Genomic DNA, 27,804 nt, shown 5'->3' with positions numbered 1-27,804 from the left:
TCACTGTCACAAAACGTAACCACGTTGTTCTGCACGGAACTGGCAAGAAAAACACATAGAGAAAAATAGCTAAGAGTTTGGCATCAGAAATAGAATCCATGTAATTGTGAAGCTTACTTGAGGTTTACATTTTGGAAGAGTCGTAAGATTGTCTTTGTAGCTTTAAAAAGGAAAGCTTGCAAGGTATCAAGGAAACAATTGTCTTGACTTTATGTTTGGAGTGTGACTGCTCCCAGTAGAACTCCTGCTGCAAACAGATTGGTGATGAGTAGGAAATGAATCTTTAAACCCAGCACGTTTTACAGATGTTTAAGTAGGGACCTGATGTGCAGCGCTGTCGCAGGGCAGGAGGTTGCTCAGTGCTCTCCCCTGTCTCTTCCATGAGCACCCACAGGATGGCTTCTGCTGCCCTCTGAGCAGTGCTGCTGGCTTTCCCTTGATGAACGGGTGAGGGATTTTGAAGATATTTTAATTTCTCAGTTTAATTTGAGTGTTCAAGAATCACCAAAATAAAAACATATTAAAAAAAAAACCTAAGCTCTAACTAAAAAAAATTCTTTAAAATGTTTTCCATCAGGAGGTTCAGCAACATCTGATGACCATGAATTTGATCCATCAGCTGATATGCTGGTGCATGACTTTGATGATGAACGGACATTAGAAGAGGAGGAAATGATGGAAGGAGAAAGAAACTTCAATTCTGAAATAGAGGATCTTAACAGGGTAGGTAGCATTAAGTAGTCATAAAACATAACTACAGCCCACAGTCTTAAGCAAAACACGTGCAGGTTTTTTTTCCCTAATATTTGGGATTAAAACAAACCAAACCGCCCCTAAAACACTAATAGGCAAATAACATAGATGGGGAAAAGGGGCTGAGCTAAATATGCAGTTCCCAAAAGTTGGGAGGGGGGAAGTGCTACATAAATACTGAATAATGCATAACGCTGGGCTTGTTTAGTTTCTTCTTGTATAAATGTGCTGGGATGTGATTTGCCTTTTAGAGCTAATAGGAGGCAAAGTGTGCTCCGCCCCAACTTGTGTCTCCCAGTCGTACTGTTTGCTAGAGCATTTGCACTTGATTAGTGCATGTAGATTTTGATTTGAAAAGGTCTGGTAATTTTACATTCCTTTTGCTGTTCTGTACGTTCATTCACTTAACCCTGCAGTGGGGAAGATAGGAGTGCCTTCCTTTTTTAAGGTGGAGAAAACAGAGACGTAGATAAATGATTTGCTCAGTGCAAAAAGTTGTCAGCAGGGCTCGGCGTGGAACTCCCACATGCTGATAGTAGTGATAAACTCATTGTAAAATATGTGTCTTAAGAAATAATTGCCTGTGAGATTTATTTGGCGTTTTGAGGTTATGCTGTCACTTACGTACTGCTTTAAATTGCTTCCTAGCCAGGAATCATGTTCTTAAACTACAATCCAGGTTCATTATCAATGCAAAGTAATGTAGATACTGTCTGTGACCTCCCTGGCTGAAAAGGCTGCTGGAATAGATCATTAATGGTTTTTAAATGCCTGTTTGATGTACAAATCCTGCTTAGCATAAGTGATCTTACCAGTATGGCATTAAATTAATAGAGTACGTTTATTCTGCATTTTGGTTGTAAATGATGATTTCTTCCTGGTGATTCCACGGTTGATGTTAAATGGTAAAGATAAATAAATTGCATGCAAATTAAATGTTTAGATTAAGTGGGAAATGGAGCTCCACGAGTGTCATATTTTTAAGTTCAAAATGTGTGTTTTTCCTCATAACTTGTGAGGAGCCCCCATCTGGCTGTGTAATCCTACCACCACATCACACTGCTTTGTTTGTAAGTGTACGTCAGCAGTCAGAGCATTCCCTCACGTCCTGGCTGCGGGCACTGCAGGCTTTTGGTTTCTGCACATGTCTGTGACAGGACAGCAGCTGCTGTGGTAACTGAGCTCCTGTGCTGCTCTTCTCTGGAGGACACCAGGCCGGCGCAGGAACATCAGCCATTTCTGGGGTGTTGAAAGTAGAGCTTTTCCTGCCTTTCAGATGTTCTCACTGCAGCAGGATTTCTGCTTGTGGGATGGCAGGCCGCGCATCAAAGCTTGCTTCTCTCTCCTTTCTTGTCCTTCTTTTCATTCTTCAGTCACACCTTTTCTTAAGCACGGATGATAGACAGCCTAAGTCTCAACACTACTGGCAAGACAAGTGCTATCCTGTCTTTTCCTTTCCCCAGACACTTACATGTATTACTTCAGATTTCCCCAGGCTGTGAATGTGCCAGATTTCCTTGCTCAGCTCCTTCGGAGGTGAGATGGCAGTCCAGTTGCACAGAGGCACCTCACTGGTTTAACTCCTGAGTGCCAGAAAAACTACACATTCCTTGGAGGAAGAGAATCTTTTCTACTCACTGTTTGAAGCTCCATAATCCTGCTTTATCCCCAGGAACAGCCACAGCAGATCTGTCCAGAGCCCTGGTTGCACTGCCCTGGTTGCACTGCCCTGGCTGCAGTGTGTGGTCAGGCCCCAGCATGCTGCAGAGAGGCACTTTTCTCCTCTCCCCCTGGATCCCACTTCTCAGGAGGGCTTCTGGGTTTCTTTAGTGTTGTACAGCAGCATTGTGGTCTCTTTAAATGAGAGACCCATATGTGGAGGCACACAGTGTTTCTCCAGATACTCTCCCAGCCTCTGGCAGGGTACAGCTCAGGCACGTAGGGAACAGATGCTGTCTCCCTGTAATGCCTCTGTTTTTTTTCCCCTTCCTTGGATTTGTCCATTGGATTTCTAACCTCTGTAAACTTTGTGTCCATGAGGCATGTGGCAGTGTTGCACAGTTCATTTGGTGTGAGGTGTGTGTTTGGTTTTTATCAGGTGTGTTTTGTGTTTGTTTCAGTGGTCGCCCCTAAGCTCCTCATTTAGAAGAGTGTCGTTGTTTCTCTTGCTCCTCTCTGTGCTCCTCCTTATGAAGCAGTTCTCTGTTACACCACTCCTCCTCACCTACCTGTACTCCAGATACATGACTTATAACCCATTTCTTGTTACTAAACATCTCCCACATGAGAAATTTCTGTGCCGTTGATCATCCATGTTACTTTTTTTTTACCTCTGTTTCTGCAGTGTCCCAAAACAACACAGAACTCACAACTGTGGTACCAAAAGTGTTGCATCTTTGGGAGTTGCTGACACTCAGAACTTTTTGAGCTGTCAAGAGCTGTGTCAGGGCTCTACCTAGGAAAAAGGTTCTAAATACACCATGAATTTCCTCTAACATGGAGTAACCCACCAGCTGCATAATTCACACCTATCTACAACCCATAGTAAAGTTCTTTCTAGTTCTGGATTTGTACTTTCTAACAAGAGAATGATCTCATGAAAGTTTTGCTCTCAAAAATGCACTGGAGGACATAAGTTTGGATTGCTGTGACAGCTGTGCTGTAAGGTTTTAATGATGGTCGCAGTCCTGTCGTGTTGTCCACATGTGTAAAACAGGAATTCCTCACTTCTGAGAGTTCACTGCATAAAATACAAGAAATTAAGGGGGAGAATGAGGAGATCAAGTGCCACATGCTCCACGTCTGTGTAAATAGCTGAACTGAAGACTGGGCCAGTAAGTGGCTGAAAGGCTTAGTACTTCAGAGTAACACCAAATGCATAGACAAGGAGTGTAGGTAAGCCCTGTGTGACTGCTGGTTTTACATGGCAGAACTAATACACTTGCCTTTTGTAAAAGGTGCTGATGGGGAGATGAATTAAGCTCTTAGGAGAGGAGTTCAGTGGCAGAAGTGTGGGGCCAGCAGACAGCTAATAATCTGATCATCAGCCAGGGCTTGCATTACATCCTGAGAAGTGGTGTTTGGAGCAGCTGTGCGCACCTCTGAATGATGAACGAGGGATTTGATCTCGTGAGAGAGGTGATTTTAAAATGCTTTTAGAACATCCTCTAGGGATGCCATATCCTGCCCCTAAAGGAAGGATCCTGAGGTATTGAAAGTACTGAAGTAACTCATTTGTGGACCTGGCAATTAATAATTTGTGTTAATAAAATGAATGCAATCGATAACAGTTTGGGAGCCACTAAACTTGAGGTCTGTCTGTATCCTTTGAAGTATCTCTTCAGAACAGGCCAGAATTCTACATGGAAAGATTTTTAAATGACTGCATATTTCAGTAGATTTTCTTCCCAAGTGTGTTTGCTTTTGTAGACAACAACATTAAACACTTTTTGATTTTAAATGAGGAAATACGTATGTATCTGTGAGCGGTGCTGTCTTCACCTGGATGTCAGCTGATCCTGAAGATAAAGTCATCCATTACCCCCATCCAGCCCCTCAATTTCATTTTGTATTTCTCCTCTGGGGAGAGATAAAGAGATGGTGAGGTGCATTTTTTTGTTATTTTGTGTAAGCTGAGGTTGTAGGGCTGCGTGGTGCTGTTCCTATGGAGCAATTCCCCAGACAAAGGTTTGACTCCATCCTCAAGCCCTGCACTGCAAGTTCTGCTGACTCACATTTTCTCTGTTTTTTCTTTTTTAATAAATAAGCACAAAATGCTGCACATTTTTTCAGTAGTTTTTAGGCAGCAAATGCAATATTTATATCAATTTATACTCCAGTTTGCTCTGTATATGCACTGAAAAGTTTGTGATGTGTAGACCACAGGTCATACTTGACAGCCAGAATAATGCATTCAAATAATCTTGGAGGTGTTCAAGACCAGGTTGGATGGAGCCCTGGGCAGCCTGGTCTATAGCAGATCTGGAGGTTGGTGGCCCTGCCTGTGGCAGGGGGTCAGAACTCGGTGATCCTTGGGATCCCTTCCAACCCAAGCCATTCAATGATTCTGTGCATCTCTGCCATGCTGTCCCAAGGTCACCTTAGAGCTGGGCACAAAGCAGGCTGCAGGCTGCATGATTGCCAGAGCACACTGTTGCATGGCTGGTTGGACATCAGACTGCTCCTAGGAGTAGAGGCAAGCTTCATCTGATGCTGAAATGGGTGACAGCCGTGATAAATGCGTGCCTTGTCATTTCATAGGCATGGATTCATCCCAGGGTTGTAGCTATATAACCAGGTGTAACTGCCACGTGGCAGTGCTTGTGTTTTGGTCAGATAGTAAGCAAACACCAAGAAGGGCAATGGGGAGTATGGCCCCTTGGTACCTTTTTAATGAACTTTGTGGCCCTGCTGAGAGTTTGTGATGCAAGGGTTCCACTGTAAGCTTATAAAGGATTAGGAAATAAAATATTTTGTTGCCTAAAAGGCCACACGTTTTTCCTAGGAGCCAAAACTTCTGACTGTCTCTTCACTTTAGAGAAGCTCTTCCTAGTATACCTGGTCATCAGTTATCTGTTTTTGTCGTGTTGTGTTTAAAAAGCACACCTTTAAGCTGTAGAGCAGATGTGGGATGTGAAGTACTTTGGCTAAACCTCCAACTTTGTTTGGGTGTTTATCAGGAAAGCGATATGCCAATCCAGGAGCTGCTTAGCCTTTATGGCTATGATGGCACCATTCCACTCCAAGAAGATGATGATGAGGAAGATGAGGAAGAGGAAGAGGAGGAGGGAGAAGATGATGATGATGTTGATAACGATGACAACAGTGGCTGCAGTGCTGAAAACAAAGTAAGTGTTCATGCCAGCTTACAACTGGTTTTCATACAGCTGTTCTTAGGTAGACAAGCATTCAAAGTGCCAGATCGCAGCGGAAGTAAATCATCACACAGCTGATTTCGGATGCTCTGTGTACTGAAGTCTAGCAGTTATTTTTAATTACCCTTTTATATTTCTCTTAATTACTCTGCATTTAATCTGCATCATGCCAAACTCCTGCTGAGGCAAATTAGAGTGCGTGTGTACATACAGCATCATGTCAGAAGGGATTATGCTGTCCTTCAGAAAGACTGTCTGGTTTAAAACCTGGAATTTTAAATGCCTGAAGGTTCCTCTGTGGCTGTGGCTGAATGCTTGTTTCAAGATGAGAGCTGATCTACTGAAACTGAACAGTGCAGTGTGGAGTTGCAGCAGCCTCCAATGCTCACAGATGCATCTTTAAATTCAGGTCTTCGAACTTCAGCTTTTTAAGTTATATTTTTTTCAGCCTGGCAGTAATTAGCCTGCTTGCATTTAAATTGTTAATTAAATCTAATGCTTCAAATACCTTCAACGAATGTAAAGTTTTGAACTTAGAGTCTGTAGAATCCTGTCCTGTGTGCTCTTATAACAAATTATCTGATTATAGGAGGCTCTTTTCTACTTATGTATGTCGTATGTACTTGTACTAATCCCATCTTGTCATGGGTACAGCTATAGCTTCTCCATTACTGGTGCTGCTCAGAGTTGCTTCCTGATACTATTAAAATATGGAAACCTTTGTACTGTCAGTAACAAAAAAAAACCCCATAGGCATTAATGGAAGTCGAATTACCTAAGCTGGATTTAAAACGAATACATTTTCTTCTTTGACATTTTACCCATTTTAGAATGTCTGGAATGAGACAGAATGGAATGACCTTTCTGCTCGATTCCAAAAGTGCCATAAAATATTGCTTATTGTTTGCATAGGCTGAATGGTTCAAAATGAAGAAAATTACATAGTTGTGTAGCATTAGGAGGGCTTCAAGAAGCTAGAGATTGGTAGAAACTTACATAACAGGAATATCCAAAATTAAAGTAAGACACAAAAGCATTTGATTTTGTGATACACAGCAGTGTTCACAAAGTCCCACTTGCTTCTTGTGCCTTTGCTTCTTAATTGCTTCCTGACAAAACTGCCATCTTCTCCGCTCTCCCGGCCTCCTTCATAGTTGTCCAGTCCTGTTACTGGTTGTTTGAAGGTCTTTTCTCTGAAGTGCATGGCTTTCCTGTGTCTGTCATTGCTAAGATGATAGCAGTGAGGGGAGGGATGTCTGCCCCCCTGCAGGGGGACGCTTTGCAGTATGCTGCAGAAGAGAAGATATTCGTGCAGCAGCACACCAGGTGGGGTAAGCAGAGCCCAGCCAGCAGCTCGGCCTGATTGCAGCCCTGTGCCTGCATTTGAACGGCAAGTCTGTGTTGAGTTGCTCAGCCCCAGCTTAGGTAGGGATGGAACAAAAGTGATAAGGAGGATTGGGCACAAAGAGCACTGGGCAGCCTGTCAGGGTGTTGTGCCCTGGGCTGCAAGAATGAGTGCTCTAGAATTACTCACATGCTTTTAGCAGAGAGGCAGTAAAATACATCTGTGGGGGTGGAATCGTTTTATAAATCATTCAGGCTTTCTCTGTGAGGGCACATCTTTCTACAGCTTATTTAGCTATACTGCACTTAGCCGTTTTCTATTTTTAAGCTGCTTTAAGCTGCACATGTGATTACACTGTGATGCTGTTAGAGGTACACGTAAACATGTGTCGTGCCCTATGTCTGTGTCAGAGCTAGCAAGTAGGAGTGCTTACAACAGCCATAAAACCCAGACACGCTCCGGACAACACACACCATAGAAATCTAATGCATTTTTTAACCATTATCATCTTGTTCTTCACTAAGTGTAATAATTGCCAGTGTTGTTGTGACTTCTTTTCTAATAAAGAAACTGGTTCTTGTTTTTTGACCTTTTGGTGGCTGGATGTACAAACACACAGCGTGTCGAGCTGACCGATTCCTGTTGGGTAGAACCACACTGTTGACATTTATTTTTGTGGAACGTACAGTTTCTGTTTGACTGAGAAAAGTATCTTTGTACTGCTCTTTGTGCTGAAAAATCGCAAGGAAGGGCTTTGAAGACTGAAGTAAAACATAAAGTTAAATGAAATTAGATGAAAACCACAAGGATTTGCTCGACTCATTGTAGAGCTAGACATGGTGTTCAGCTGTGCTTCAAGTTTCTGATCTGTGCGTTAGAGTTCGAGTGCTAAATCTGATCTGCTTAAAATCGTGGTCAATAAAGAACACCACGTGCTTACGTCTTTGTTGTGGCTCGGTGTGGACAGACTACACCCTGTACAACAGCCACTGGAAGCCAGATAGACAATGGCTATTTGGTTTGGTGTGTTGACAATTTTGGAAAAAATACTGCCCAAATAGTGTTTCTCACGCACAAGCTGTAGCTCACCTCCTCTTTGTTTCTTTATATTTCAGGAGGAGACCATAAAGGATTCATCAGGTCAGGAAGATGAGACGCAGTCATCGAATGATGACCCAGCACCATCAGTTGCTTCTCAAGATCCACAGGAGTTGATTCGCCCTCGTCGATGTAAATATTTCGATACAAGTACGTACAGCTTGGCACTAAGCACAGCTACCTCAAAATGATTGGTTCTGTGCTTACAGACTGCTCAGTTAGTTAAGCAGTATTCTATTTCTGAAGTATGCATCCAGATACCTGTGGACGTGTGTTTGTTCTCTTAGCACTGGTTTTGATTACCATTACACTCAGTGGGCAACCAGAAATTCGTACTGTTAGCTGAACACTACAGCTTCTCCCCAGATAAGGTGTTCTCTGTGGGAGCAGATGCTCTCTTCTTAAAGAATTAATTTGTGGAAAAATGTTTTGAAAAAGCATCTCCAACAGCACAACTCCTTTTGTTCCATGACACTCACATACTGGCTTGTACAGGTGTGCCCTTCAGGAAGAGATCTTTACGTGCGGAATCCAGGTGCAGTAAACTGCTTCAGAGACTGACTTGTACAGTGAGGAATGTGATCTAACAAATACTCCTCTATGGAATCCATAGCCTGTGTGCTGCTAAGCTGTGTGATGGCAGCATTCAGCAGGGAATCAGCAGCACCTGCCTGTTCTGTGTGGTATTACCTTCATGTTGGAGCTCTGGCTGCCTGCTCTCGCTCAGGACTGCATTATTTTAATCCAAAACCATCAAGGAACCTCAGCATGCAGCCATGCAGAGGGTTGCAAATATCTCAAATGAGCTCTTATTTTTAGACTTTAGGATGACACACATGTATTGCACTAGCTTTGGAGTTTTTACAGCGTTCAGCTATATATAAAATATGGTTTGATGTGTAAATCATTTTAGTGCTGATGTTCTCACTTGCTGTACATGAACCAGGTATTGTGGTTGCTTTTGCTTCATTGTGAATGGCACCTACCCCATATCCTAAAATTGTTGTCAGCCCTTATCCTAAGCAATTTGATTGAAGCACTGCTTTACATCTCTGAGCAGAACATCCTATTAATCACAGTGAAGCTGACAGAAGCACGCTTGTGAATTTCTTGTGTGTTGTGCTGTAGTTTACCTTAAATTCAGTGGCAGCTGCTGTAAGGGAGAGAGTATGGCAGCAACAAAGCGGGGAGCTCATGGAAAACGGGGTTGGAATCCACGTGTGGATGCTGAAGGTGCATGCAAGAATACTTTCAGGATGTAACTGCGTGTAGTAAAGGTGGATCATCTCAACTGCTTCGCAGCTGAGTGAGGGAAAACGGACTGTTATTGGGAAGGACTGAAACTGATGGATGTATTCACTTGTGCCTTTACTTTTCATAGCCTGCTGTGTATCTCGAGCTGTTCTAAACACCTACATCGGGTGGGTCGTTGTTAAGGCAGTCACTGCTGGAGCATTTAGCAGTGCCAGTGCCTGCCTTCCGTGCTTCTGTGGCGTGAGATAAGGTGGCAGGGAGGCAGAGCGGGGCTGCAGCATTGCCTGTGTCCTCACCCACAGCACTCCTGATGGCTGGCTGCAGCCCCAGCACTGCCCCAGCTTGGCTGTTTGTACATGTTGGCTCATTTCTCCTAGACAGCGAAATAGAAGAGGAGTCCGAAGAAGATGAAGATTATATTCCCTCAGAAGACTGGAAAAAGGTAAATATTAAGGTCGGTTATCAAACTCGATGTTCTGTGAATAATGCGCTCAGCTGCTACCTAGTAACTTTGATCTATAGATCTCATAACTCTTCTCCTTTTTTTCTCAACAAATGTGAGTGTTTTTTAATAATAATGTTAAAGACCTCCCCAGAAAGTGAAAAATGCATTTCTCTGTAATGCTTATTTACAGATTTGTTTTAGATTTTGAGCAATGAAAGCTTTTAGAGACAAAGGATCTTGAGACTTGCTACATACATACAGATCACTTGCTAACAACAAACTGCAAGGCTGTGGTTGCTTAACTTTTTGTGTCTGTTATTTCAAAACAGGAAATCATGGTGGGCTCTATGTTTCAAGCTGAAATTCCAGCTGGCATATGCAGATACAAAGAGAATGAAAAAGGTGAGGCTCAACACTTGCTACTGTCACTGTGTGTCAGCTCATTTTCTAGTGGGAAAAAATAACAGGTATGTTGGACTCACATCACATGTCTTGCGGAATGCATCGGCTCTGTCAAATGGAGAACAGAACCATCATCTCAAACTGTAGCTCATCGTATACTTCAGCACCAGAGCTTGAGACTTGGAAGGGGAAAAGAAAGGTGACACTGCTGTCCTATTGAGTGCTTGCATTCTAACCAAGCCTTTCGTATCAGTTATGTTGACCTCTTTGCCTGGTTCGTTCTGTTTATGTGAAATGGATAGTAAAGAAATTGTGCTGCTGGATTAACCTGTTAAAGAGGTGAAATGTCACCAGCAGCTTTGTTTTCACATCTTACAACTCTTCAATCAGCATTAAGAACTTCTTGTTCTACTATTTGAGTGTTTTCCAGGAGCTCTTTTCCTCTTACAAGCAGAGCCTTTGGCAGCATGCTGTCAATACAATGAAGCAAGGAAAGGCAGACACACATAAACCCAGCCTGAGCTTACAAGCAGGAATTCCCCTGCTTGCTGAACCCATTACCAAGAGTTTGTTCACACTGCAGGTTGGTTTGAGACTGCAGCTTTTATATGCTAGTTTTAAACTAACCAGCAGAAAACTCAGTGCAGCCTCAGAACCAGAGAACATACACGAGTGGTGACAGTTGTCTTGCTCCAGGTGCCAGGTTGCTGTAGCTGTGCTGCAACCTGGTCCAGCCAGAAAATGGAAACGTGGTCACTCCTGGTCTTGGCGAAGAACAGGTCAGCACTGGGGCTGACCCAGCTCTGGGCTTGGTAGCCAGAGAAACTGAAAAGAATGTAGTTTAAAACCAAGTGAGAGGTCAGGAGCTTCCATGAACATGGGAAAATAGTCTGTTAGGAAATACAAATACATTAAACACAACTTTTTAGCTGTGAGGAAGTTGCTCCTTGCGTGCTTTCCTGCTACTGTCTAAAAATAGAGTTGGGGTTACGTATTTACCTGGGATGTGACAAATTACGCTTTATGGCTTGGTCTCCTGCTCTCTCTCATGTTTACTCAGCTCTGAATGGCTTCTGGCCTCCAGCAATAAAAAAGAAGAGCTATTTTATGCATTGCACTAACCTACATAAACCAGTTTCTCATAGCCTCGCACACGGCTCTGTGCAGGATGCAGAACCTGTGTCACGGGCTGAAACCATTGAGGAGGAAAGTTAAATTTTCACCAGTGTTCTGGGGCTGTTGTAGTTCCGGGTACCAGCAGGATTTGTTATCTGTTGCCACTTCTTTTCTTTTTCTGTGCTTTAAATCTTTTTGCCAGGACTCCAGCCAGAATATGAATGTAACTTAGCTAAAGAGTTGACAAGTAAATATCTGGGACTGTGTGTTGAGGGATTTCATGCACATATCCCATCTTCTTTCTCGTTCTTTAAGAAGTCTAGTCCTCTTGGATCTCCCTCCATAGACAAATGCACAGAAGTTCTAGCACTTAAGATGAACCACCTTGCTTTTTGACTGCTCTGACATGCTCTTCTGAGGAAGGATGAGCCGAGTGTGCTGCATGAAGCTGATGGCTCTGGGCTGTGCCTGGAGGACTAGCAGCTGCTATTAGAGGATTTTGACCAACAGAATTCAAAGATGTGCTTTCAGAAGGCTTTCTTTCTCTTCTGAAATAGTTTACCTTGCTGCCATCAGCAAAACTGCGCTGCTTTAATAGAAGAAGTGCAGGTGGGGAGTTGTGGGCTCTGCTTCTGCTGCCTTGTGATTAAGTAGTGTCTGTCAGGAGGACACGCAGGGGGGATTGGTGGAGTTTCGTGCATGAGTCCTAGAATCCAGAGCAGAGATTGCAAGGCAGCGTAAGGTGTGGTGTGTCACTCACAGAATCGTGTTTGTGAGCTGGTCTTTCACCTGCCCTGAGGTATGGATGGATGCTGATGCTCTGAGGTTCCATCAGGGATGGTTTTACAGGAGAGAAAAAGCTTCCATGTTGCTCTTTCAGCTTGCTTCTCTTTTTCCTCTGCTTACTTCAGTGTATGAGAACGATGACCAGCTGTTGTGGAATCCTGATGTCTTACCAGAAGACAAAGTGATTGAGTTCCTAAACGAGGCATCACGGCGCACAGGAGATGAGAAGGGCCTGGATGCCATTCCTGAGGGATCACATATTAAGGACAATGAGCAGGTAAATAACAAGAGTTGGCATTTTTAGTTTAGTATTACAGAACAAATTATCCCTGTATTTTATTTTAATCCCAACAACTAAAATTGGCCTTGAAACAGCTTGTTTGTTCCTTTTGGAAATACAAATACAATGGTATTTTCCTCTCAGCAAATTTTCAACCTCTAACTTTGACTTAACCTTGCTTCAGGCATCAGCACAGAGTTTTATGTGTAAGTAATTGTGCATAAGTGAGTTCTTTCAATTACAGGGGTTTTTTTAAACTTATTGAATTCTCTTTAAAAAAAAAAAATTAAAAAAATGTATGCAATGGCTAAAAATGTTGAAATATTTCACTTGAAGATATGCTTGGTTGTGTAGCTGAGAGCTGTGGGAATTTAACCAGGAAATAGCCACTGTGCTGCCTTAGATTGTAATACGGTCCTTCAGAAAGTTTATTCTTCACCTTTTTTGAAGTAAGCCTTAATGATTTATGAAGGATGTTTCTGTGGCACAGCATGAAATCAGTGTTATTTAGCATATGAAATGTATGCCTTTCTGTCCTTGCAGGCGTTGTATGAACTGGTGAAGTGCAATTTTGATACGGAGGAATCTTTACGAAGGCTGAGGTTTAATGTGAAGGCAGCCAGAGGTGAGCACACAAACTGCTCGAGCTCCTACAGTGTTTCCTCTCCTTTTGCTGTGTGGGTGCTGCACACAGCTGTTCTGTTACGGTGTGACTGCGTGCAAGCATGATGCATCAGTGTTCATTCAAGTGCAGCCTTCAGTGAATCTGTTCTCTGAGAGAAGGAAATTAGTAGCTGTAGTATAAGCAAGCAAGAAAATTAGCTGTTAATTAAGCTTGATATTTATATTTGTCACTTTAATAACAAGTTAAAATTTAAAATGACTTCTTAGCAACTGCACTGTGCATTTCTTCAGCATTCTATTCTTTGTTCTTATAGCTCTGCAGTCATTAAAGTCAATGGAACAAACATGAATAAAATCACATAATTCATAGTTCTAGCTAAAGGAGAGCAGGTGTCTACACCTTTTACAAAGGTATGCCATTAAGAAGACCTCAGTTCTCGTTGGAGACTGAAGCATTTGCAGTTTTATTATTGGTCTTTGTACTCATTACAGCAACAGCTTCTTCCACGTAGCAGGGACTGTCCCAGGTCTGTAGGCAGTGCACTCCTGTGTGCTGAGCTCCCTGCAGTCTGGGTGCTGTGCTGGCAGCAGCTGTCTGAGCCCTCCTTCCCCTCCCTGCTCCCTGTTCCCAGCTGGCAGAGCTGCTGGCTGGTGATGGCCCTGCCAACGCGCCGCTTCAGCCAGCCAGCGTTTCCCTGCTCCCAACTGGAAGGGAGAATCTTCCTTTCTGTAGTGGTAAGCCAGATTTCTGGAAGTGGTTCTCGTTAGTTTGCAGATGGTGTAATAGAGTTGGATGCCACGTGTGCTTTCTGTCACTTAAGTTTTCTGTTAGTGACCGTATGCTTTTATGTTACGTGTGTTCATTATTGCATTTCCTTGCTTTAGAAGAATTATCTGTTTGGACAGAGGAAGAATGTAGGAACTTTGAACAAGGGCTGAAAGTCTATGGCAAGGATTTTCATGTCATTCAGGCAAATAAGGTATGTGCTGATTTTAAATGTCGTTCTTGCTTTTTCTTTTGGCACGTGGAGTCAGCAGAATGCTCACAGCACCTCTTTCCTAGGTACGAACAAGATCAGTTGGTGAGTGCGTAGCATTTTATTACATGTGGAAGAAATCAGAGCGCTACGATTTCTTTGCACAACAGACGAGGTTTGGAAAGAAGAAATACAACCTTCATCCCGGCGTAACGTAAGATGTGCATCATTCTCCTGTGCCTTTAGTGCTGGGTCTAAACTGCTCTTTTGTACTGCTCTGACCCTGACATGGAGGGACAGGCTGGTGACGCCACAGTCCCAGGTTGCAGTGGGGAAAAAAGCCAAAGAAAAGCATACCAGTGTGTATCATGTAATTCCCAAAATACGTTTGTTGGGAGTTAGGCCAGCAGTTTGCATTGAACAGCTCTTTCATGGAATGTGTTTTTTTGCTTCAGTGTTTCACAAATGTAACATTTCTGCAAATAGGAATCCTAGAATGGCCTGGGTTGCAAAGGAGCACAACGCTCATCAGTTCCAACCCCCTGCTGTGTGCAGGTCACCAACCAGCAGCCCAGGCTGCCCAGAGCCACATCCAGCCTGGCCTGGAATGCCTGCAGGGATGGGGCATCCACATTCTCATCAGGGAATGTGTTGTTTTGCTGGAAATACTTGTTTTGCACTAAGGCATTAGTCACAAATTTCAGATGGGATTTTTGAAGTATATTGTTTGGCCAAAACCATATCCTGTGGTAGGGCTTGTTTCACCATGCGTTCCCCCAGCTTTCTGACAGTTATCTCTTCTTCCTGCTTATTGTTTCTGTGAACATTGTAGAGCTACGTGCTGGACCACCAAAGTGAAACTGCAGTACATTCTCTGATTATTCTGTTAGGGAAGGGTGCCTTCCTTCCTTCCTTGTCGCTCACACACCCAACACAGTGAACTTTTTGCACATGCTGAACTTGCTTTCTCCCTTCTTAGAGACTACATGGACCGCCTCCTCGATGAAAGTGAAAGCGCGGCCTCCAGCAGAGCTCCGTCCCCTCCTCCCACAGCCTCCAACAGCAGCACCAGCCAGTCTGAGCGAGAGGACAGCACCACCAGCAGCAGCAACCAGAACGGTGAGTGCCCACAGCAGAGCTGCAGAGCTCAACATATTGGGATAAGTGATCGTTGCTGCCCTCCTGGGGAGGAGTTCCATGCAGGAGATTAAAGCACAGTGCTTGCCCCACGAACACAGTTCAGTGTAGGGCAGCAAAGGGAGGTAGGAGTGGGAAAAGAGTCAGGGCATCATCCTTGTCAGGGAGAAGAACCTTAAAAGTGAAGGTCAGGCGTTCTGAAAGACACGAGGTAAAAGCTGTTGCAAGGAAGGAGGTCAGTGTTGAACTGGGCTGGAAGACTGGAAGCTGCTGTACCTGCATAGCTGGGGACAGTGCACCTGCAGCTGTAGTGGGGGTGGCTTCTGGGACAAGGCTTTGGCTGCTGCTGCTTCTAAGGGCAGAGGACACAAACCCAGTGTTGACCTTTGTGTTCTGTCGGCTTCTGCTTTATTGTTCTGCGCACTTATTCTGCTGCTGCTGCTCCTGTTCCTTTTTCTTACGGTGTGTCTCTGCCACAGGGCTGTCTGCTAATGGGCCGGGAGAGATTCCAAGTAAGGATGAAGCAAAACCAGAAGGACTGCACGTCAACGGACCTACTGGTGGCAAGAAAACCCCTCACCCAGATCTGGATACAAATGGGTATGAAACTGAAAGTCTTTCCCTTGACCCCAAAGTTGCTCATTCAACTTCAAGAAGTGAAAATGATTTTGAAGAAAAAAATGAAAGACCTCTAAAAAGAAGAAGAATTAATAGCAATGGTAAAGAGAGCCCTGGTTCTTCAGAGTTCTTCCAAGAAGCAAACTCCCATGGGAAGCTGGAAGAGCTGGAAACATTGGATGACTGAATAATAGGAGCAGATTTTATTCCTTGGAGTAAATCTTGGGTGTCTAGAATTTTCAGGGTTGATGGGTTACCTTGCAGAATCCAGTTCCATAAAACACTGCTGAGATTTTTCTAATAGCTTCTGGTCAGCTCCGCAGATCTGCTTCTTTGGTTGTGGCAGTGCTGAAAGGCAGCAGCAGAATATTCTGTTCCTGAGGTGCCAGCTGCAGCTCTGGGAACACGGAGGCACTTAGGGAGCATTTGAGCAACAAATCAGTGATTTTCTGTAAAAATGCTTGCAGCCAGCAGGAAATTGGGTGTAAGTTGATGTGAGCATTGCACAGGTGAACAAAGCAGGGGCTGGTTACAATTTCTGATCGCTGGGGGAAGTTAAAAACGAATCCCAAACCCCGAGACGTGCACAGAGAGGGCACAGAGACTCCTAGCAGAGCAGCACGTGTCACCTGGCTGGTAAGGAACCCGCATGAATCCTGAAAGTTACGAGCACAACTATTTTTATATATAGAAGTTTTAAAAGGTAAATAAACCAGGTCAGGTTTGTCTATGTAAAATTGTTGACATCAATGATGTCTTTCCATATTCTTATCTGGGCTAAAGAAATACGTTCTGTATTTTTCCAGATTTCTTTGTAGCCTTTGAAAGATTTTTACAGTACTTCACGTCTTGATCAAACTGTCCTTTCTTAAAACAAAAGCTTGTATAATTTTCTTAGCTTGTACAGTTGGTAAACTTTTATGAGAGAATTGATATCCTGAGTCTGATGTCAGCTTCGTTTTATTTTGCTGAAGTCTTTTCTAAGAAAAAGAAAAAAAAAAACAACCACAAAAAAAAAGAAGCCAAACCAAACCAACTGACCTAGAAAAGAAAAGATGCTTCTCAGGCACCAGGGTGGTGCTGTCTTCTCTAAAGCAGTAAGTCACAAACATCCAGAACGGTTACGAGTCATTTGATTTCAAACATCCTTGTTCTGTGACAGCCATGCGAAGGATTAGTGAGGCACGAGTTCTTTGGCTTTCCTCCTGCATTTCCCCTTTTACTTTGAGCTCGGAGCAATCCCGTGTCAGCCCCACGCTGCAGTTTGCCACGCCGTGCTCGCTGAGCTCAGCTGTGAGATGTCACCTCGTGTCACAGGCGAGGGGTGAGGCGGTGCCTCGAGCGCTGCGACCCCGCGGGGCTGCATGGTTCCGAGGGAGCAGCGCTGCCACGTGTGATTCTGCAGCTGTGTGTGCATACGGTGTGTAGCACCACCTGCTGAGGGACGGAAGTGGCGCTGCTCACCTTCCCACCGACCCCAGCTGATGTAGGGTCACATCCGTGACACAGAAACATCCTTAATAGCAGTGTTTGTTTCTCTTAAAACAAAGGAACAAAAACCTCACGTTTTGGTTTGTTTGTTTCTAAGCTGCAGCTACACACCCTGCCGTGTTAAAAATAGGAAAAAGTGTTTGCATCGTTCATAATCTCGCCTCCTCCTGCACTTGTTTTCACTAAACCTATTTGCAAGTTTATGAGGCTTCACAATATCAGCTTTAAACGTGCGGCCCGAGGGTTGGAAAAGCAGCTGCACAGGACTGTGCTCCTCAGCCACGGGCACTCAGACTGCGTGCTGGGGGAGGAGCTGCAGCTCTGGGTGCAGCCCAGCTCTGCCAGCACAGGGAAGCGCAGCGCTGTGAGCTGCTGTGCTGTGGAGCAGCACCCACCTGGCATTGGGCAGCAGCTGTGGGGGGCACACAGGTGGTTCCTGCACATCCCACAGCAGGGCTGGGCTTCCAAAGAGGTTGCTGTTGGTTTGGCAATCTCTTCCAGTAACAGAAACCCAAAGCGTCGCAGCCTTCCCGTGGAGATGGGCTTTGGGGGGCTGCAGACTCATCTTTCCTCCTCCAGCCCTGTTTTCTAGTTTATGGTTACGCATTTTTGTTCGCGACTTGGAAATGCTTCCAAAAATTTATAGGAAAGTTTATAAGTAAGTTTATAAGTACGTAAATTGTCTCAGGCTTGTGTGTGAAATACAGCACCGTGTATATTTTCAGGACTGTTGCTTTGTTTTTCCTTACTTTTTCTGGTGATAATAGAAGAGACATTCCATAATCAATAAGTACGTAATGCTCAGCTAGACTTTAAGAATATTTAATTATAATTTGCATTCTGTTCATGCTGGTGTTTTATATGCAATACCTGTTCACGTCCTTCAACCTGCAGCCACTGTCACTCGATAAGTCATTGCACTACTAAGGCTATTTAAATTAATTCTAGACATTTAGCGACCGGTTTTATTTAGAAAGCATTCAGTACAAGTGGAGCCCAGAAGGTGTTGAACTCAATTCCAAGCTGCATGGGACAGAGCACAGATCACAGCCATGCAAGACGGGGCTCCACGCAGCCTGAGCTGCAGCCACTCACACTGAAGGAGCTCCGTGGGGCGCCTGGAGGGCGGCAGCGGTGTCACAAAGGACACAGCCACGACTTCACCGTTAGTTTTTATACGTTCTGTCACACATAGTAATTTTGCACTGTTAGTTCTCCCCCTCGTCTTAACCCTGTTCCCTGTCTGCAATTCTGACAAAGCTTATTAAAATATTTTTGTAAACATACTGTGTGCATCCCCAATTCCTGCGCGGTGCCATCAGAGCTGGGGCCCAGTGATGGGCAGAGCCTTCCTGCAGCACGTGGGACATGACTTAGCACAGAACCACAGCATGGCCTGGGTTGCAAAGGAGCACAACGCTCATCAGTTCCAACCCCTGCTGTGTGCAGGTCACCAACCAGCAGCCCAGGCTGCCCAGAGCCACATCCAGCCTGGCCTTGGATGCCTGCAGGGATGGGGCATCCCCAGCCTCCTTGGGCAGCCTGTGCCAGTGCCTCACCACCCTCACTGAAAAACTTCCTCCTCATATCCAACCCAAACCTCCCCTGTCTCACTTTAAAGCCATTCCCCTTGTCCTATCACCATCCACCCTCACAAACAGCCATTCCCCCTCCTGTTTATCCGCTCCCTTCAAGCACTGCAAGGCCACAACAAGCTCCCCACCTTCCCTTCCCTTCCCTTCCCTCAGCTAAACAAGCCCAGTTCCCTCAACCTCTCTCCCCAGAGGTGCTCCAGCTCTCTCCAGCTCTCCTGCTGGGTGGAAGCCTGCACAGCCCCAAAGCACACACGAGGCAGGAGGACGTTCATTGCTTTATTGGAAGCCAGTACAAAAATACTGAGGCACATTAAATCCTTTTATTTCTCCCCCTATTACTGACCTAGGCAGCCCGCCGTACATTCAAATAAGGTCATCTTTTAATCACTAAATTGCTCATTTTGTAAATAGATTCTGTATAGAAAAACATCTTAGTAGATTAATAGCATAGAAAATACTGTGGTAGGAACTCTGCTTTCCCAGTGTATGCAATTCCATCCGGACCTGGCACCCAAGTGTGCACATTTACAAACAAAATAAGCTTTTAAAAAATATTTCAACCGTTTGGACAAGAAATCTAACCAGTAGATTCGACAATAAACAAGAAAAGCTCTCACCAGAATAGACATCCTGACTGCAAATGCCTCAGCACAGCAACGTTACAAACGCAGGTGGAGGACGGGGACTTGCAGGGACTGAGGATCCGTCCCAGCACTCAGATCTGCCCAGAGCTGTGTCCTCTCCCCCCTCCTGAGAGCAAAGCCCTGCAGTGCTGCAAAGTCTGAGCCTTCAGCCATGGCAGGGCTGTGCTCCGGAGCTGCTGTTATCCTGTCCCAGCCAGGGGACAGCAGGGCAGCACACGTGCCAGCAGCACGGCCAGGTTTTGTGCAGCTGCACGCAGCCCCAGAGAGGAGGTGCTGTGAAGCACACGGCTGCTTTAACGCTGCTCACGTCTCTTCCAGAAACAAAGCAAGGTGTACAAAAACCTCACGTGGCTCTACTAAATTCTTCTCTTCCAAAAATTGTAAAGAAGTTTCGTTTAAAAAAAAACAAAAAACAAAAGACAGTTAAAGGAGAGACCTAGAAAGAAGTGCTATGTAAGACAACTTGAAGTCAGCCCCGCTGTTCAGTGCATTAAAACCCTGTTCTGTTAAAGCAAAGACAACAGCCTGCAGCAGCACGTGGTGACAGCCAGCACTGGGGACACCAACCTCTGCCCCAGGAGCACAGCCAGCCTGCAGGACCGGCACAGCCACCACCTCTGTGCTGTACAACTCCCAGGTGCCCCGGAGTTCCCTGCAGTTCAATCCCTTGCACCACCGACACGAGCCAAGCCTCGGTGTCATTTAACAGCCAGGAATCCCTCACAGTCAATCAGACTTAATCAGATTAATGCTTACGTGTGCAGTCATTCACCTTTCCCATAATTTTTTGAAGGCAGCAATCTGGATTGTGCAAATCAAAGGCCATCACCATCACTAGGCAGCAGACACTCCAACTCCTCTCTGCTCTGCCAGCGCTGGGCTCAGCAGAGCGCACGTTCAGCAGCTCAAATCCGTGCTCACACGGAGCTTTTGCCCTTTATATCCATCTTGCTGCCCACCTCAGCCTGCTTGCTGAGCTGCTCCTCTGTGAAGGTGATGTAGGAATACACCAGGCTTCCTGCAATACTGCAAAACAGCCACAACACGTGTCGGGGGGGGGGGGATTTGTTTAACGCAACCCCAAGTGCACTCCTGAGCTGCTGCAGGGCGTGCTTCCTCACCCTGCTGCAGGAAAGGAGGCACAGGGGATGTTCCCCAGTACAGAAACACCCCAGTGCAGAAAGACTTCTCCAAAAGCTGCACCCAGCTGTTCCTCCTGCCCAGCACAGCCCAAAAAGACACAAGAATCGTGAAATAGTTTGTGTTGGAAGGGACTTTTGAGATCATTTAGTTCCAACCCCTGCTATATGCTCTAGACCAGACTGCTCACAGCCCCATCCAGCCTGGCTTTAACACTTCCAGGGATGGGGATCCACAGCCTCCCTGAGCAGCCTGTTCCATCTCACCACCCCACAGTAAAGAATTTCTTCCTAATATCCAGTCTACACCGACCCTTTTCCAGTTTAAAATCTCCATGTCCTTACCTGATATTTAGACCAATGAAGTTCATCCATGTAAAAATATAGTCTCCTCCAAAAAACATCCCAATATAGGTTATTAAAATATTCTGCAAAGAAACAAGAATGCGAGTTTTCACACAGCAACCACGCACTGCAGTTCTTAAAGCAGCGCAGGGAAGTCTGAAATACGCAAATGCTGGTAACCCTGGATTACAGGAGGCCAATTTAGAGCCTCTGGGAGACACAGCTTCATGGGGGCCTGGATTCTGATCAGCCCCAGGTGCACATAGGGGTGGCAGGGCTGCAGACCCCTGCTTGCAGGGCAGCTCACACAGGGCAGAAAAGCCAGAATAACACACAGGAGCAGCACAGAGCAGGGAATCCCACGGGATGATACTGGAGGAAGTTCAGCCTCCCAGCCAAACGCTCTCAGGGCAGCAGCCACGTGGCGTTGGAAAGCACAGCGCCGCTGGGCACAGCCCCAGCACTCTGCCAGCCCACGCACCAGCGGCTGCTTAATGCGTGCGACGAGCAATAATTACTGCACTAATTACTGCAACGCTCGCCCCGAGAGCGGAACCGCCGCTTACCTTAATGCAGCCAACTATTGTAGTTGTAAGAGCAGAATTATACTGAGTGCAAAGAACTGTGGAGTACATCAAAATAAACCTGCGGGAAGAATGGCTGCGGTCAGATCCCGGGATGCACTGCACTCAGCTCCCAGCCTTCACCCCAACCCACACCCAATCACTCCCATCCACCACAGGAACAATGTTCATCTGCCATAGGACTGGTGCTGCTGAAAGACAGCGGGACTAGAGAGTCCTCTTCCCAACCCAGAACGACCCAGACCCCCAGAAGGCGGTATTGGAGGGATGGAGGTGCCCCCCCTACAGCCCCCGTTCCTTACCCCATCACGCAGGACAGGGTGAACTGCACAATGAACAGCATGTCTGCCCAGCCCTGGTACTCCATTGCCTGCAAGAAATAGAGGCTCAGAACACAGCAGCAAGACAAGAGCCAAATCCTTGACACGGGCTTACAGAGCGCAGCAGCCCTCATCCCGCTGGATGTGAGCTCATGCAGAGTTAACACAAGTGTAGTGGGATGCTCACTAATGCATCATCTCCCTCCTTCACCCCAGCTGACCCGCCCAGCTCTCCCTGCAGCACTCCAAAAGCTACAGGGAACAGCTCACAGAGGGGTCTGCAATGTGCACAGCCCCCACTGCTGGGCCAGAGCCTGCAGCAAGGCCCAGCACCACTTGGCACAGATGGGTGCCCTCCATCACTTGCTGGACGCTGGGGCCAGGGGAGAGCAAGCCAGCTACAGCAGCAGAGGGATTGCAGCAGCAGTGGGGAGGTGTGGGCTGGCAGGAGCCTGGTGCTGTTCAAGAAGTACAGAGCCCTCACCCAGGGAAGAGCAGCCTCAGCACCGGGATGCGGTGGGGGCACAGGGATCTGAGGCTGTAGGGTCACCTCCTTGGGGATCCCCAACCTGACCTGGGTAACAGACTGGGCACAGCTCTGGGGGCCCAGCTTGGAGACAGAGGTGCCTCCAGGCTCAGCCATGCCAAGATTTGAAGATGAAGACAGAAGCCTTCCCTTCACAGCAGGGCTGAAAGCAGCCCCTACAAAGGGATGGAGAGATCATGTCCCCTAAGCAATGCAGTGCCCTGTGACAGCATGCAGTGCCTTGTCCCCAGCTTGGCCCTGCTGCACTCTACCTCCTCCCATGCTCCACAGGGGCTTTGCCCACTTCAGGGGCTGCCTCCGCCCTGCAGGCTTTGTTTTTAATCCTTGTGGCTGCTGAGATTTCTTAATTACCACCCGCAGCACAGCATAAAGCTGCTCACAGCTGTCAGCACGCACATTTCTCCTCTCCTCAGGGCAGAAAGCCCTAATGCTGCTGCTGAAGGCCTGCAGCCCATTTCCACGTGCAGCAGGAAGCTGTACAGGCACCCAGCAGCCCCAAGCACCTCCACAGCCCAGCTGCAGCGTGCATGGCTGCACGGTCCCCAACAGCGTGGCTTTGTGAGGCCGGCGCCAGGAGCACAGCCGGGGAAAAGAAGTTTATTCAGGGAGGGGAAAAAAAAGCAATAAGAGGAGATTCTGTGCAGCTGAACAGAGGCTGCACAGTGCCTCTATCCATAAAGAACTGCTTTATCCTGAGCTACAGCCCCACTCAGCGCTCCATGCTAACTGTTAGCTTAGTGGCTGGCACTGAGGCTCAGCCCCGTGGCAATGAGCTCCTGATGAGGAGCCATTAAGCCCCCCCAGGTGAAACCAGACAATAATTAGGGCAGGAGTAACACAACAGCATGGGCATGCAGGGCTGCAGCACAGCAAACCATGCAGGGGCAACAGCACTGCTCCAAAGCAACCCAAGGTGTGCTCTGCTGCAGCAACCGACGTTTGCAGAAACCCATTTAGACTAATAACACTCAACTTCTTTAAGTAATAGTTGGTTTCACTTATTGCTCTCACACTTCCCCATTCCTCCAGCATTACAAAAATGCCCAAAATGCAGCACATCTGTGCATTTCAAGCCAAGCATTGCAGTTACTTTCTACTGGGCAGTTTCCCCTCTCTACCCCAAAGCGTGGCCCCAAAGCCCTCCGTGCTGCCACGTGGCACTGTGTGCATGTTAGGGAGAGGGAGCTACTCCACAGTTTCACATTTGGAGCACTTGCTGCTCTGTGCAAGAAGGCTGAGCTGCAGAGAAGTGCATTAGAGCAGTAACATGCTCCTCCAGATAATGCTTCATCACTACAGAGTGTGCTTTTGGGGCAGGGCTCCTACCTTCTGCGCATCTCCAGTGAAGTAGGCAATGATCAGGGTGGGAAGGATCATGAACAGTGCATTGTAGTAAAGCAGGCCGTATTTCCCCAGCTCCTGGAAATAGGAAACAGCTGTGTGTAAGCAGGCTCCAGGCAGGAACAAACCCTCATTCATGTCACCGCTGAGGGCTGGGAGCTGAATGGGGCTCCAGGAGACCAAGAATCAGAGCCAGACACCATTCTGTGATCTGCCAGGTCTGCCTGAGGGGTTCTGTGCGAGGCAGCGTGCTGCCCATGAGCCCCTCATTCTCCCTCCCAAAAGCAGAGCATCACAGTGAGGCTTCAAGGACCAACACAGCAGTCAGGGACTGGGAGAGCCAACAGCATCTGAACGAGGGACACAGTGGCACTGGGTGGGACTGTGGGCACAGCAGAGGTGACAAGGCCACGGGCTGCCACTGAGCAGCACAAGGAGGGGCAGCCTTACCTTGGAATCCAGCTTCTGCTTCACGTAGGCACCGTTTGCAGCTGTTAAGGCATCATTAATGAGGATAAAAATATATCCTTCCAGGTCGAACGCCAAGTCAGTGCTGGGGAGGGAAAACACAGTGAGAGCTCCCAGCCACGCCGAGCGCAGCGCTTGGGAGATTTATTCCAGCTCCTGTTTGTCGGTGAGCTGTCAGGAAAAGTTAATCATGCAGAGAGGGACTGGAGTCTGGAAAACATTCCTTCCACCTGCAGAGCATGTCTGGAGGGGAAAAGGTCCCCGCTCACCCTCTGTGCTGGGACACATGGATGTGTGCGCCAGGAGAAGCTTGGCAGCTCCTTGCAAGGAGAAAAGAGCCCCAGCTGTCTCCTTCGTGCCGTGAATGGCTCAGAGTGCACAGATAGGACTTCACACTGCAAGGCCTCCAAATGCTGCACTTTACTGAGCGTGTGGCAGCTCTGCTGGCTGCACCGGGGCTCCGACAGGCACTGAGCAAAGTCACGACTTGTGAGGGAATGGGGAGGCTCACCTGGCAGCCACGAAGGCGCCGATGATCATCGCAAACACTGTCATCTGCACACCCCAAGAGAACTTCTTCCTAAAAGGAGAGGAACGAGGGCACCTCGTCAGCTACAGGCACACAGAGCCCCCATAGCAGGAGGGAAAGCAGCGGGGAGCAGCGGGGATGCAATGCATGCATTTAGGGAGATCTGCAACCCTGCCCACAGCAGCAAGGGATCCACAGTGGGTGTTGCTCTGAGTCTCTGCAGCCCCAGCACCTTTGGGGACGCAACAGCAGGACGGGCATCGTGCCTTCCACCCCCCAGACTGCGCACAGCCCATGTGAAAGCTGCAAGCAGGGGCAGAGTGCAGGACCCCAACATGTGCCAGCCCTGTAGGCACATTGGGAACAGGTGGCAGAGCTGGAAACGTGCTGCTGCCGTACCAGGCTCCTGCTCTCACCCACACTCTCCTCCAGCCCAGCACAGAGCCACGACCCCCAGCCCAGAAAACAGATCCCAACCCTCGAGCCCCAGAGGGAACTCACTTGAGCAGAAGTCCTTCGGCAAACATGGTGAAGAGGATGGAGAACCTCCGCAGCACGGTGAACATGGGCAGGCTGTGGGGAAGGCTCAGCAGGGTGAGGCGCCCAGAACTCCCCTCCATCCTCCCCCACCCCCATCACCCCACGGGGGCACCCAGCCGCACCCCCAGCGCCCCACGTCCTTACTTCAGCTTCTTGGTGCTGAAGAGCCCCGTGATTTGGTTCCCGAAGTACAGGAGAGGTAGAGGAAAGGTCTGGAAAAGGAACGAACAGAGCGAGCCGAGGGTCAGAGCGCTGCACCCACGTTTCCTATCGAGATACGACCCGCGACAGCACGCGGCCAGCGGTCAGCTCACCCGACGCGGGACGTGCCGGTCGAGGTCGGGGAACTTGAGGAGCCGCAGCGCTTTGCCCGCACGCAGCACCGCCACCGTGGCCAGCATCTGCGAGAGAGCGGGGGGCGGTGAGGGGGGGTGGGGGGGCAGCGGGCGGGGGGCGGCGAGGGGGCGCCACACTCACCTGGCCCAGCCCCACGCACAGCGAGGACGGGAACCTGCGGGCACAGAGCGGCGGTCAGCGCGGAGCCGCGAGCGCGCGGAGCCCCGCGGGGTCCCGAGCGCCGTCCCCCCCCCCCAACTCCGCGGTCCCGCAGGCCGTACCCGTAGGTGGTGAGCACGCTCTTGTTGACGACGACGATGAGGAAGGAGCTGAGGCCGTAGAAGGCCGCGGCCAGAAGCTTGAGGCACAACGACAGGCCCGGCGCCGCCATGCCCTGCTCCGCATCGCCGCGCGCGGGGGCTCCCGCGGGGGCTCCCCCCTCGGCCCCGACCGCCGGGCGTCTGCGCGCCAACTGCGACGACATGGCTGCGGGGGCGTGGCTACTGCCGGTGGGCGGGGCTACGGGAAGAGGCGTGGCTACTGCCGGTGTGGCGGGGCTTGGGGAAGGGGCGTGGCCACGGTCGGTGGGCGGGGCTAGCGGCAGTGGGCGGGGCCTGCGGGCAGCGTGGGAGCCGGAAGGGCGGGAATTGGGGCGGCTGTGCGCGGGGACGGTGTGCATTGCGGGGGGGGGCACTGGGATTGGAGGTGCGAGGAGCACTGCAAGAGGGCACGGGGTGCTGCATTGCACGGGGGGCCGAGGGGGCCTGGCAGCACGGGGGCGTTGCTGGGGGGAGTGGGTGTCTGCGCTTTGCAGTGCGGGATATGGGGGGCGTCGCGTGGTGGTGGCACCGCAGGTTGGCACGCATGGAAGTGCTCCCTGTGCTGCTCCTTCCTGCTGAAATAAAGGGAGCCCCGCTCTAGGGGTTTCCCTGGGGCTCAGGGCCCACTCGCTGCCTGCCGGGCCGTGAGACTCGAGGAGGGGGGGGGAAACCGCAATGAGGCGGCTTGGAAGGGAAATTAAAATAAAAGTAGGTTACGGCAGAGCAGCGAAGCACGCGGGCCGGTGTTTCGTGCAAAGACAAAACAGCGAACGTGCCCGGCCCATCGCAGTACTTGCACCTCCCCCTCCGAACCCCCCGGCCCGGCTGCTTCGTTCGGGGAAATCCCGCCCCAAAAGCGGCTGTTTGCGGATTCCTCCTTTCCGGTGTCAGCACCCGGCCCCACCGCCAATTTTAGGTCAGTGGCACAGGGATAAGGGCCGGCTATGGCTCTCGGGGCTGCCGGCTGCGGTCAGAGCCAGCGGGACCAGCGGGACCAGCGGGACCAGCTGTCCGCATCACCGCGCTGCCACTCGCACAGCCACGTGCGTCGCACCCACTTGTCACCACGTCCCCACACAACCAGCTCCGCGGGGCTCTCAGCTCTGAGTTCACCAAAAGTAACAAAATCCACCGATTTCACCCCAATAGGGCGGGCGAGGAAGTGGCTGTGAGATGCCATCACCCGTGTGTGGTGAGGGGATGGCAGCGAGGACCCTCCGTATTTCCCCTCCTGGGCAAATCTGGGGGCTCTGCCTGGGTGATGCCCAGCACTCAGACTGGAATATCTGGCACTGGAGGGAGGGAATGAAGCCGGAGCAAAGGCTTCAGAATGGGGGTGCAGGGATGGGAAGAGGATGGGGAGAAATGTGCAGCAAGGTGGAAAAGTGTGCAGTGGCATGCTGTGCCATGCCGTGCCATGCTGTGCCATACAGTGCCATGCCGTGCCATACCGTGCCATGCAGTGCTGTGCTGTGCTGCACCATACTGTGGCATTCCTAGCATTGAATGGGGAGGCTGGTGGCCCTGCATGTGGCTGGGGGATTGGAAATTCATGATCCTTGAGGTCACTTATAACCCTGGCCATTCTGTGATTCCATGCTGTGCCACGCTGTCCTGTGCCATCAGGACTCCCTCTGCAGCAGCAGCAGGGCTATTTCCACCTCTAGAACTCAGGCCACAGGGCAGATAAAGCAGGAGATGAAAAGCCCCAGAGGGAAGGGCAGAGGGGTGGGAGAACACAGAGCTGCAGCTGCTCCGAGGGGAGGACGGAGTGTTGGGTTTGTCAGTGCGGAGAAGGGAAAGAAGTGAGATTTTATTCCAAAGGAAGGCAAGAGCCCCTGAAAATGTCACTGGATGACACAAGTACTTTTTCCTTCCATATTGCATGAAACATGT

At 48.5% G+C, this 27,804-nt stretch overlaps 2 protein-coding genes across 4 annotated transcripts in view; one reads left to right on the top strand and one right to left on the bottom strand.

The window, feature by feature from the left end:
- The window catches only part of MIER1 (MIER1 transcriptional regulator), a 31,596-nt gene extending 13,110 nt beyond the window's left edge, over positions 1-18,486 (top strand). For 2 of the 3 annotated variants that reach the window (XM_048944304.1, XM_048944302.1), the window contains 11 exons: positions 578-723; positions 5,433-5,600; positions 8,088-8,220; positions 9,702-9,778; positions 10,099-10,171; positions 12,199-12,350; positions 12,897-12,978; positions 13,863-13,957; positions 14,041-14,168; positions 14,934-15,073; positions 15,571-18,486. In XM_048944304.1, the coding sequence (XP_048800261.1) occupies positions 625-723; positions 5,433-5,600; positions 8,088-8,220; positions 9,702-9,778; positions 10,099-10,171; positions 12,199-12,350; positions 12,897-12,978; positions 13,863-13,957; positions 14,041-14,168; positions 14,934-15,073; positions 15,571-15,896 (1,473 nt within the window). In that variant the 5' untranslated portion in view covers positions 578-624 and the 3' untranslated portion in view covers positions 15,897-18,486. The remainder of the gene's footprint in view (positions 1-577; positions 724-5,432; positions 5,601-8,087; positions 8,221-9,701; positions 9,779-10,098; positions 10,172-12,198; positions 12,351-12,896; positions 12,979-13,862; positions 13,958-14,040; positions 14,169-14,933; positions 15,074-15,570) is intronic. The other variant, XM_048944303.1, reaches the window with a different exon arrangement.
- A 572-nt stretch (positions 18,487-19,058) lies between these two features.
- On the bottom strand, positions 19,059-26,092 carry SLC35D1 (solute carrier family 35 member D1). Its single transcript, XM_048944309.1, has 12 exons — positions 25,870-26,092; positions 25,730-25,763; positions 25,567-25,653; positions 25,397-25,464; positions 25,214-25,285; positions 24,695-24,763; positions 24,166-24,268; positions 23,701-23,793; positions 21,810-21,877; positions 21,490-21,568; positions 20,924-21,006; positions 19,059-20,465 (listed from the first exon to the last, which is right to left on the bottom strand). The coding sequence occupies exons 1-12, from the start codon at positions 26,070-26,072 to the stop codon at positions 20,357-20,359; spliced, it is 1,068 nt and encodes a 355-aa protein (XP_048800266.1). The 5' UTR covers positions 26,073-26,092; the 3' UTR covers positions 19,059-20,356.
- Positions 26,093-27,804: the final 1,712 nt, after the last annotated feature.

The sequence above is a fragment of the Lagopus muta genome, chromosome 5 (genome assembly GCF_023343835.1).
Source record: "Lagopus muta isolate bLagMut1 chromosome 5, bLagMut1 primary, whole genome shotgun sequence".
In the NCBI taxonomy this organism is placed as follows: Eukaryota; Metazoa; Chordata; class Aves; order Galliformes; family Phasianidae; genus Lagopus; species Lagopus muta.
The sequence above is the reverse complement of the archived record's forward strand: the minus strand, read 5'-3'. Positions and strand labels throughout refer to the sequence as shown.